The sequence below is a fragment of the Lepisosteus oculatus genome, chromosome 16 (assembly GCF_040954835.1).
Source record: "Lepisosteus oculatus isolate fLepOcu1 chromosome 16, fLepOcu1.hap2, whole genome shotgun sequence".
NCBI lineage: Eukaryota > Metazoa > Chordata > Actinopteri > Semionotiformes > Lepisosteidae > Lepisosteus > Lepisosteus oculatus.
The window spans coordinates 5,447,538-5,459,983 of record NC_090711.1 but is presented as its reverse complement, the minus strand read 5'-3'; the positions used below and the strand labels follow the sequence as shown (position 1 = coordinate 5,459,983).

At 37.1% G+C, this 12,446-nt stretch overlaps 1 protein-coding gene across 1 annotated transcript; it reads right to left on the bottom strand.

Annotated features, from left to right (window-relative positions):
• Positions 1-3,791: 3,791 nt before the first annotated feature.
• On the bottom strand, positions 3,792-12,408 carry LOC102686032 (protein-tyrosine kinase 6). The gene is made up of 8 exons (XM_006639614.3): positions 11,387-12,408; positions 10,391-10,512; positions 8,516-8,679; positions 7,805-7,973; positions 6,832-6,990; positions 6,509-6,690; positions 5,894-6,047; positions 3,792-5,187 (listed from the first exon to the last, which is right to left on the bottom strand). The coding sequence occupies exons 1-8, from the start codon at positions 11,776-11,778 to the stop codon at positions 5,003-5,005; spliced, it is 1,527 nt and encodes a 508-aa protein (XP_006639677.2). The 5' UTR covers positions 11,779-12,408; the 3' UTR covers positions 3,792-5,002.
• Positions 12,409-12,446: the final 38 nt, after the last annotated feature.

Here is a 12,446-nt window from a genome sequence, read left to right as displayed (position 1 = left end):
TGTGACAAATGTAAACTTTTCTTTTTATCTCTGTCTATGATGATGAAAGGAAAATAGAAAAAATGTCTTCATAAGGGTTTATCTGGATGTTAAATAATACCAAACTATTTTTTGTTTGAAGGGATATGTTTTTGTAATTAAATATAAGTAAAAATGAATTGTATTATATTGTTTGTAACTGAATATCATAATCTTTATATTCTTTTAACAAGGCAAAGGCACACTTGACTGTAGTTGCAAATTGGAATAACAAAAAATATTTTACTTAAAGGGCACTCTTTTATGATCTTTATACATTTGCATTTTATCATGATCTGAAGTGATCATTTTATCAAACTTATCCTGACTAAAAGAACAATGACAAATTGGAACAGAGATTATACAAAAAAGAGAGGGGAATATTTCTGCTGAGAAACTGCATAAATGCAACATTACAGATGGTGAACAGTTTGAAATGATAAAGTTTGGAATATGGCCCCTTGTCTCCACAAATTAAACTCTGTCGTCTTAAGATGTATACCTTTCTTTTGTTGTGTCAAATTCGGTATAATTATGGTCACATGATTCATTTAAAGCTGAATAGATGTCACAAACTAGCCGAAGATGTTACCAGGCGAGTGGTGAGTAGTCCCTCTCCTACAACTAGCTAAAAGAAAGAAGGCAGACATTTATCAGCTCAACCCTTTTATCACTTGGTATATTTAGACAGCTATAAATTTACAGCCTCTGCCCAGCCTCGGGTATCTCTCTTGGCCCATCACACATTTAGACATCCATTTTCTAAATCTAGTGTGGAAAGGCAACGGGTTTACGCCAACCCCATGAAGCCAGCAGTTGTTGAGCGAAGATCATTGACGAAGATTAAGCTAATTCTTGGCATGACTGTACATTGCTGATCCATGCACCAGCATGCTGAAACGTTGACCTACTTTTTGTGAAGGCAAGAATTTTGACTGAGCTGCACAGGCCAGAGAAGAGGGTTGCAGGCCAATCACATTGTGCCAACTCAGACAAGCTGTACTTTGCGAGTCTGTCAGCTTTGGTTTTAGCTTGCTGGAGGTGAAAAGGCAGCACAGCACTTCTTACGGAATTCTAATCTGCGTGATCTAAATGTGGTTATTAGGAAGGTATTCAATAAAAAAGTAGTCATTTTCAGCAAGAACTGTATTGATACACTTTTTGTGTAGTATGATTATTAATATTCACATTCTTTAAGTAATAATTTGACTTAATTTATAAACTGCTTGTACAAAATAACTTTCTTTATATAAATGAATAATTTATCATTACATAATAAGCTAATAATAAATGTATTCAGCAGTGCTATGAAAAGTAAATGTAAGGGTATAAGGTTTCAGGTCTCTAATTTGTATTTTAAGAATCTAAATTAAGATTAAGATAAATTAAATTAAGATTTACATTGTCATTCAAGGCCACAGTATGATTCCAGAACTATAATAATCTAAAGGACAGTTTTGTTCACCTGTTTGTCACTTAGTGTTTAGAAATAAATGCATGCCAAAAACCTTCTCAACATGGACATATAAATGGATGGTCACTTGCCATCTTACTTCTGGTTACCTAAAGGTCATCGTGTATGAGTGGTAACTAAACGTTTTCTGTTAAATGAAATAGCACATTTGTTTCATTGCACTTCATAAACATTTTATAGATTTTCAAATAATGATAGTTATACAGGAGTTATATGAATCCTTGCCTCAGTGACCCAACATTTATCATTCCTGTTAAAAACACACAAACACACTCCAAGTTATGACAAAAATAATCTTTTCATCGAACATCACAAGCTGTGCTGTTGTAGTGACATTAGTCCTTTTTGAAGGTTTTCTTTGCAGTCTTAACCTAGGCTGTTATTACTGTAGTTCTTTGATAAAGTTCTTATTTTTTGTACTTTTTTATTCATGAAAATGATTTTTTTCTTGGAAGATAGATATGTATTTAAAGGTAGCATACATTCCTGTAATTTGTAAAAATAGCAGAATGGTTTGTTAAAGCCTTCCCAAGCAGACGGAATGGATGTTCTCCTTAAGCAATTATTTAGGGACAAAAAGAAGCATCTGAATTTTGGACACATCATTACAAATCCTTGCCTTCAAATATATTCCTGTACATTTCTTCATTAATGATGCCTTTCAGGAGCACAAGTCTTTGCAACTAAAGTCCCAGAACAACCCCAGAGTTTGGCAACCTATTCAGGATGTGCTGCCAAGACCTTTTTAGATTCTTCTCATAGGTTTCTCCATGTTCTCACTCCCTTGACTTAGCCTAACCAGAAATACATTTCTATTCTAATCAATGAAGGGGTTATTTCTGGCCACGCTTGTCATTGAACCCCTTCTCACCCATACTGTTCTTGCTCTTAGTGCAGACAGCTGCATTTCTTCATATAGTTTGTCCTGCACAATCTGTGAAACCTTCACGTTTCTTTCCCCTCCTGATCCGGATAGTGGATATATCTAAAGAATAAGAACAGAGGTGTGCTGTGGAGACATACATTGCTAATTACAGGCACTTAGGACATTACTCGGCCAACTCAAACAACTGTGTTGCGAAATCTCTCATGTAGAACACTGACATGTGTTACACATGTACAGTATGTAAATGGAACCATGGAGATCAGACTAAGCTGTATCAGTGGGTGTGCTGGAGATTTTACAGCCTCGGAATTCTCTGCATGCCCCCTGGTGGAGACAGGTGATATTGATGCTGGTGCTATGAAGCCTGTTAGGTGAGTACAACCCCTGTCCTTGAAAAGGTGCTCCCACGTTTTATTTTGTATGCAGATCATATTTCATTGTTGCACAGTCTGTTGTTGTGCTACACCTGTTGTTAAATGTTACACCTTATACATTTTCCTGAAAAGGGCAATGACCTTGATAAGTAACCTTTATAAACCTAGCAGCCTATTCTGTGTGCCTGTTTTCCCAGGTCATCTACTGAGCTAATTAGTAGTAAAAGAAAACAGAACTTTTTGATAAACAAAATTAGTGCAGCTCATGTCAAATATACATGCGTTTTTTAATGACAGGTCTGAATCTCCTGTCGCATGGAGTCGTTCAATTAGTCCAATTAAGCCAATAACGAACTGTTGAGGTCCATTAGGAAATGAGTTTAAGTGAAAGTCTGCAGACACTGTAGCGTCCCGAAGAAGATTGAGACAGCCCTGTTCATGATCAGAAAATGAATTAGATCAGTGATGCTCATGTTCAGTCTTGGAGATGTGCGGCCCTGAAGGACTTCTAGGTTGACAAACGTTAAGAAAAAACCTATACTATATTTGATCTAATGGCATAAAATAGATTTTTCACATCAGCTTGCAAATTAGCTACTCCATGTAAGTGTAAAGACATACAACTCCCTTGCATACTATGTATTATTACAGATAGATTTTAAGTCAATGGAATTGATAGTTCAATTGCAAATCAATAACAGAATTGGAATTGTAATAAAACACAAGAGATTGACCCCACAGTTAAAAGTGTTTAAACAAAAATATGCAGATCTTCAATTTAGGTGCGCAGATGAATGTTAATTCTGCCCACCTGTTTTTTAGTTGTGTTTGAGGTGTTTTTCTTGCTGCATATACTACATAACTTTGTTATATACTGGATCATATTCAGAATCCCATTTTCCCCCTTTAATAGTTTTCTCATTATGGCTTTTGAATAAAATCTACACTTTTACTCTAAAAATTGTGAGCTGAATGTACAAATGTACAATATGCAAATGCTCTGTGACAACTATTGAAATAGCAAAGAGAGACACAAAGGTTACAAACTGGGAGGATTTATTAGGCATTATTTATTGATTGTCAAAGTCACCCTTACATTAATGATGTATGAATCGTAAGAACCAAACAGAACCAGAAAAATCATGATCTGGGTGTGTAAAATCAAACAGTGTATTTGTGCTTTTATGACTTTGTATAACCGTAGGCACGGTATGGCTTACACCTGAAGTCGTTTTGAATGAGAATATTAACTAGTTTAGGCACTCCTGTGCTTCCCTAGGCAGCGGTGAAACCCCAAAAAGACCTTCCTGTCATAGAGAGCTCCACCAACATTTGTCCCTGATCCCAAACGTCATCCGGGATAAAGACAAAACTAAGGGAGCAAAGAGCCTTCATAAAAGCCAGATTTTTTACAATGGAAGTTGTGGTTTTGACTGTTTCTCACTTTTTTCAAATATACCACTCGCTGAATTTCAACAGAAAGGCAACCAAAATGGTTTTGATATTTGATGGCAGTAGAGTTATACAAAGTCTGTATGTTTTCATAATACTGTCAACTGTAATAATACATTTGTACAAATCTGTCAATTTCACTGTTTTTTACAATTATCTCCTAAAACATTAATAAGGCTTTATAAGACTGACATACAGTATTTTACACTTTGAGTTGGAATAAGCACCAAATTGCAACAACTGCAGACACCTCATTTCAAAGTAATTGTGGACTTTGCAGGGCCATCTTTAAGATGAACACATTGCATTTGAATTCCCCTTGTACAAGATGTACCTTTTACAAGGTCATGATTACCTTATAAAGGATCTTCAAAAATGTACTTCAGCAAAACAGACTTCATCCTGACTATAATTAAGACCGATATATGTAGGTTTAATGCAGGTCATAGGAAAAAGTTTATTTCTTACTGATTGCTGGACCCACAGATTAAAAACATGAACTAAATCTAAATTTAAATGGTGTACAATGCTTATATACTGTAGGTGGAAAGGCTTATATCACTATTTCTTTATCCTTAAGGATGGGAATACCAAACCATCTTGTTGTAGAATCAGATGGTCACATGAGAACAGTTTAAGATAATCAAGAACTGTCATGAATAAGTACGTCCTCCTCCAGTTTAAAGTCTTATGATTTATGCTCTTGGAAAGTTGAGATCCTTTCCAGGCAAATGAAATGCATCTGCTCAAGATGTCAGATCCATTCCTGTGGCAGGTCCAGGCTGGTGCAGGTACCTTCTAATCCATGTCATATTTGTTGAATTTTTCCAACTGCTGCCTGAGGAATGAGAAGGGTGGACGGTCTTCTGGAGAATCCCTCCAGCAGGACAGCATGACGTTGTAAACGGATTTAGGGCAGTTTTCTGGGCAAGGCATTCGGTATCCTGAGGTTATAAGCTTGTAAACTTCATTGTTGTTATAAACTAAATAAACAACAACATGAAAATGGTTACAGTTAGAGACTAGAGGTGATAAAGTCTGATGTCTCAAACAGGTTTCTGTTATGAAAAACATGGGTTCTGGTCTTTGAATATAAAAAAATGCCCATTAGAAAATAACTTTAATCTCACAGCTAAACCCATATACAGTATGGGCTCAGAGATATCAGGATAACTAAAGCCCCTCCAATTCTAAAGTTTTACTACTTTTTCCTTTTATCCCAGTAAGAAGATATTTGCTGCTATTGAGAATTCTGAATAATTGAGATTGGCTTGGATCATCCTTTCTAGAAATTATACAATAGATCTCTAACTTTATGACTGTGTCATAATACTGTGTCAGAGCAAGAGAACCCAACTGCAGCTGATAATTGCAGTTTGCACACAACTGTGTAACACCAGGCAGTGCCAGTCATCATTGAGGGGTTAGTTTGATAAAACCAAGTGGTTGTGATAAGCAGAATCAACACAAAAATGAAAAATGACCATTACCTATGTGGCTAAAAGAAAAAAAAATAGTTTAACTCAAGAGTTTTAACCACGTCTCTTGAAAGACAATCACGTGACGAATCCTGTTGGTTTGGGATTTGTGTACATGTCATTGCTGTTTGGAGAATGAAATGTTGCAAAAGAACATGCAGGGATGCAGAAATACATCTGAACAGAGAGCAAGGTTGAGCATGGCAGGTACCTGGGTATGGAACTCCACCATAGGTGAGGATTTCATACAGAAGAACTCCGAAAGACCAGATGTCTGATTTAGTAGAAAAGCGCCCATGGCTGATTGCTTCTGGAGCACACCATTTGTAGGGGATTTTCTTGTCTTCAGAGATATAAAAAGGCTCCTGAAAAAGAAAAATAGCAGCGCCCTTCTATTTTCCTGTATTGCCTGATTTCCCTACCTCTGATTTTAAAAATGCAATTATTTTTCTTGTCATTAATGCAAACTTTTGCAGGGTTAAATGTACAGTTGTTGTTTGCATGAGGAACAATCAGATTGTTGCCAAATATGTCAGCTCCTTTGAAATAGCAAGATGGCAATCCAATGTTTTAATGCAGCTGGAAAAGTAAATTATATGGTTTCAGTGGAGCAGATAAGAGTTAAGACACAGAGTGAAAATGTGCCCAATGATATTTGGGGAACTTGGATTGCAAGATTGACCTAATGCATGCTCTATATTTTTATATCCCAGAGTAATTGTTTGCCAATTGCAATACACACAATGGGTAGAATGGCCCCCTCTTTGCAACCTTTGTTATTTGATTTTATTATTTTGTTAACTAGAATTAACATTAATTCATCTACCTTTGTCACCCGAGCCAACCCAAAATCAGCCACTTTGCAGATGAGATTGTCTCCAACTAAAACGTTCCGTGCTGCCAGATCTCTGTGGATGCTTTTCTGGGATTCCAGATGGGCCATCCCATCAGCAACCTGACAGGCCATGTCTAAGAGTGAAGACATATCCAACCGCCTGCCTTCTGTACCTACAGATGACAGAAAAAAAGGAACAATTTCAGAGACTGTCTTTATGCCGTATTAGTACTGTGAATAACTAACGTAAAAAGCAATTTTACAAGGTTTAAAGGAAAATGAAAGTCATAAACCCACACAATAAAAGTGCTTACCTCTGAGAAAATTCAGTAAGTTCCCCTTTTCCATCAGTTCGGTGACAATGTAGTAGGAGTCTTCAGTTGTGCAAATTGCAAGAAGAGAGATAAGATGTTTATGGCGAAGCTTCTTTAGTATCTGCGTCTCTAACTGGAACTCTCTGTAATTCACATTCTCTGTAGCAGAGGAAAATAAGACTGTATCAATAGGGCTCTGGTAGAAAAGACTTGATAATGCAGGAAAGCTAGCATTCAGTTTGATTGAGATGTACAAACAACTTAAAAAGTTTAATGGTAGATTCGGAGACAAAAAAGGATCAATGTAATTGAATACATATAGCTCAAAACATACACCTTGAAAATATGTTTTAAAGAATCATGCTGAATCCCAGTGGGAGACACTGTTAAACCAGATAGACTGCATACCACAAAATACTTTTGTTGTGTAAACCTAAACAAAAAGGCTTGGTATGACAACTTTAAGAATCATGTCTGCCGCAGTGTTTTGGAATGATGGTGCACTGGGACGTATTTTAATAACACGTGCTTTATAAACGAATAATGGATTGATTGAAGCCTTTTCCTTACACCAAAGTAAGTACTACTCAGGTTCTTCAGCGTGTCCTATACGTTCTCAATTATGTTGATTACTTCAACGGGCATTCTCCAATCTCCAGGTTTATAAAGTAAATTAAGTACTCAAACAATGGCCATTTTGTGCTCTCAAAGCTCCTGGTGTTTCGTTTTACTTTTAAAAATGGCAATCAGCAATTATTTTTGTAAGAGCCACCCAATTTGGAATCAGCAATTGTGATTCACTTTTTCTTGCTGCTTCAACCCTTGTATCATACAGGTGAGATTGAGGTGATGGTGACTGTGAGGACATCTCAAACCCACACATCTCTAGTAGCACTGTTGCTTTAATAACCCCTGTCCCAATGAACGCATGAGGCATGAATCATACACTATGCATAAGCCTGTTAATCCTCACCTTTATTTTTTAAGACTTTTATTGCGACTCTAACTTGATTTTTCCAGAGTCCTTCATAGACATCCGCAAAATATCCAGTTCCCAGCAATTTGCCGAGTGTAAACTCTTCTTTAGGAAGCTCCCATTCGTCTACAGTGGAGTGTGATAAATCCTGTGGTTTAGGTTCTTTCTGTTGGGAGAATGAGCATTACGTTACAGGCTCTACAGTCTGGATGGGGTAACTCAAAGTCACTCAAAAAGCTGTTGATTATGTATTTAATAATGTTAAAGTCCACAAAAACTGCAGAGAAATAGATATATTCGTGTAAAGGATAAGCAAAATTAAATTATTTTAAAAATGATGGCATTTTCTAAATTGCCCCTACCAAAAACACATCCTATAGAGTGCCTAGAAGTTCCTGAAGGTCATTTTATCCTTAAAGACTAAAGCTATCATTGTCAAAGTGACACTGAGAATTCTAATCGAGCTCCATAGATCCAGGCTTCATGATGGTACACACCACGTTAAGATGAGATTCATATAAAGCCTGTGCATGCACATATTTGGAAAGTACCCAAGAAAGCAGTGCAAAATCTCCAGAACAACAATTAGACTGATGTCTAGTTTCACAAAATAAAATGACCACTACTGTTGTGCTACACGCAAATTATATTTTGCATAAAAAAAACAGTTCCTTGTCTCACACAGTTTTCATGACTAACAGCACTTACTCTCCTGCATCCTTCTGTCAGTTTCTCTATGATGGAAAAGGAGTGAGTCTTGTAGTAGTCAATGAGACCCATCAGGGTGGTGAAGCTGTTTCTCTCATTTAAACAGTACAGCCCTTCTGCATTTTGCAAGATTTTGAAGTGTTTCACTTTGTTGTCAGATTTAACTGTGGAGAACATTACAAATTGAAGATTATAAATCCTAAACCCAAACTAGAAATCCTATTCATCACAGTGAACCACATACAGTAGCTTCCAATTAATCTTGGGAGATAACACCTAATGTCAATTGAAAGTTCCAATTTCAGATAATTTCTGTACATATTCTATAAAAAAAATTGAGGAAGTGTCCCAAATGTGGTAATAATTTCCTTCCTGTTAACTTTTATTTTGAAAACAAGACTATGCCTGAATTGCAACATAGTGTTTTCCTTAGAAGGAATCCTGTATTTTAAACATGCCCACATCCTCCTTTAAAAAGTGCAGGATAGGAGGTATGTTATACAAACATTCAAAATAAACCTTTTCATCCATTTCACATGTTTAACATTAATGATATACTGTATGTTTACCAATAGTTTTGGGAAATAACGTATTAACCACAGGAATATTTAACATGCAAATTGATTGATTTGTGCTTAAAAAAACAGAATAAGCTCTGGCCTGAGGAATCAGTGTGTGTGGCTCAGATAGAAATATCTTGCTTGTGGATTTTCTATAAAGTCACTATAAAGAAACTGCAAACTTGTAATTTGCAATTGCAAGTGGTTAAATGTTTGTATGTAATCAAAGGCCTAAGCAGATTTCATTATGTAAAACATGAAATTAATGGCAGACACAAGGTTACATATTGAACTGCAGTATGTCTACACATGCAAATTGGGGGTGGTTGACTAAACTTTGTCATGATTATATGCAACAAAAGAGAATTGCATGTGCACAATGAGGTGTCAGGTTGGCATTGCTCTGTTAATTACACTTCCTGTCTGATAGTCAGTGTCACACCTGCCTCAGCCTTTGAATTATTTAAAAATATTACTGAAACCAGAAAGGAGAAGTATAATGCATCAGAAATATATGGTCCCTCGAAAGAAGTAAAGATACTGAAATATCAAATGAATTAAGTGTTAAAGAATGAATTAAGCTGAGGTGTTCAAGAATGTCATCACTTTTAAAATGATTGAAATCTAAAGTTAATTGCACATAAGTGTGGGCAAGAAGCAACTTTTAAAGGATTTCAGCTTTTGTACCACAACTACAGTAATGTATGTTCTACAAAATCAAGACTGCTATTACTGATATTACTGATACGTGTCACTAACCTGTCTTATCTGAGCAAACTGACAGGCAGTGCAAAAAAACATTAAAATCAGTCCAAACAAAATCATTTATTACAAGGAATGTTCACTAGCAACTACAGATAAATGATTTCCAGCTGAGGATTTCTTAAGCAAGTGCTTCAGCTTAGCAAAGCAAACATGAATCTTCAGAAGCACTTAAAAATGGTGTTTAATACCAGTCTCCCTGCAATCTACACATATCTCTGTGCTCCTAAAGTGCCTTTGAAAAATTGAATCCCCTTCCCTTTGCTTCAATTAATATTTAGTCCCCATAAGAATGCAATTTTACCCCAATTACATCATGGTAAAGATAACTGAAGTGCATAGGAATGCAAGAATATTTCATTTGTCTGAGAATACAGTATGTTCAGAATCTTCTCCATGTCTGAATACCATGCCATTGAAAACCAATAGCTAACAAAACTGCATCCACTTTCAAGTCCTGGTGTTATGGCCCCTTTCCCCAAACAGTCAACTGATAATATAAAGTGCTATGAATGAGCTCAGCACGTGTTTTTGCTAGATGAGTAGCACCCACCAGACAGGACATAGTCCACATGCTCTCTCTCGCTGAGACGCACCAGGAATGTTCCTCTGCCATTTTCAGGTGAGAGGAGGAGGTTCACAGCCTCTAACCGGTTCATCTTCCCAAAGTACCATCTGAAATCATGGTTTTCAAAGTGATTTGTGATACTCCGAAAGACACATTGGGTTCAGAAAGATCGGAAGTTTAGCATTGAACAACAGCATTGAAAAGAAAAACGCCCTCAAAGTATCTTAAAACATTTTGTTAGTTATAGTATTGAAAAGAAGAATGGGATTAACATTTTGTCATTTTTTTTAAATCTGTGATGATAATTGTATCAACTGCGTATAATAAATAGATGGAAAATTCAATTGTGCGTCTAAGAACTAAGAACTTACGCGTTCCTAGTGAAGCTCTAAGGTGAGGCAACCTTTATTCATGGAAGCGAATGCGTTTTTTTTATTTACCTTTTCATAAGCTGAAGCAGTTTTAAAGTTCACGTGGAAAAGGAAGTAGCAAGTTATTAAAGCAGAATAATTTTATTAGGTCATTCAGTTTAGCGAAATACCACTCACACCTTCCTGCTGGTTTTATCACTAATCCTCAAAACCCGGTTGCATTCGAGATTTGATTTACTAATCATTATGGCATTCTGACCATTATTAACTCACTATAGCAATATATAGCAATATTAAACCTTAAAAAAAGAAATTATTGTTGTCCATTCATACCTTGATATAGAAATGCACATAAATCTACAACGAATCCCAACGCCATTCTTTGTTATTACTGTTAAATACTGTTTGCCTGTACTGAACCTATCATTAGACACCTGTCTTTGAATCAATCGCTTAATAAAAAAAGTGGGATTTCGAAAACTCAACGTGTACTAATAGAGAATCTGAACAGAGAATGTATTATGCGCTAAAAACTATTTACAGTAACTAATTACAAAGCATGTGGCCCCTATTCAGAAGCGTCCAGAAATGAATTTGTCCTAGTACTTACGGCTGCGCTTCTGCAGTCTCCCCTCTAGCGAGGTAATTATAGGGCACAAATCCCTTGCCCACAATTTGCCCATTGGGAGTCACTTTCGCTGCATTCCACCATTCACCTGTACGACTCAGTATCTTAAACCGGTCACCCATTTCAAACGACAATTCCTCTTCAGCTCTAGCGTGAAACGGCCAGAGAGCCGTGTACATGTATCCGTCCGGAGTTTCTCCCTTGGACGCGGGTACCGGCGGTGGCAGGAGTCGGGGTGTACTCGGCGGCTGCCGCAGCGCTTCGCCGTTCTCCGTCTCGTCAGGTTGGACTTCGCTTGCGTGACGCTTGCCATAACACCTGTCCAGCAGGCTGCGCAGGCAGGGGCATTTATCACCCCCAACTGTTTCACCCATAGGAGAGTCCTCGAGAAAACTGCGGTCTGTAATTCCCAACAAATTCTGAGAGCTCCCCAGTTCTCAGCCTAGTTCCAGTTGAAAGCGCGAGTTAAGAAGTCGACCACAAAATAATAATCATTGCAGCGTATTTCTCTCTCGTCACAGGAGCGGATAGTATTTTCACTAAACTACTTTTCTTTTACTGGACTTCTGCTTCCTCGTTATGCGGCGTTCGGCATTCACTTTAAAACCACGCCTGTTCGCATGTCTAGAATTCCAAGAGCAGTAATGCTACGAATAACGTATGGAAACAGCAGAACGCAGGTAAAATCTTAAGACGCTGACAATTTGATAACTACCAGCTAAAGACTGTTGTACTTGTAAAAAAGTGCCGGCAATAGAGACGCTCTTTTGCTCATTTACTATCCGATTAAATAACATACAGTACAGCGGCTACACCCATCTGAAAGCTATTTGAAATTTTGCAGGCAAAACAAACACGTCCACAAAACAAACTTCATTGCAGCTACTGTTTGGCGATAGCGGTTAAGGGGTTAACTACAGCAAATTAAAAATACTGAACACATCACTCAAGTTCAGTTCCCCATTACAGACACCCGTTCTGCGGCAACATCCCCACACAAAATGCTAATTTGGGGAATCTGTTCATAGAATAGCGCGCGTTT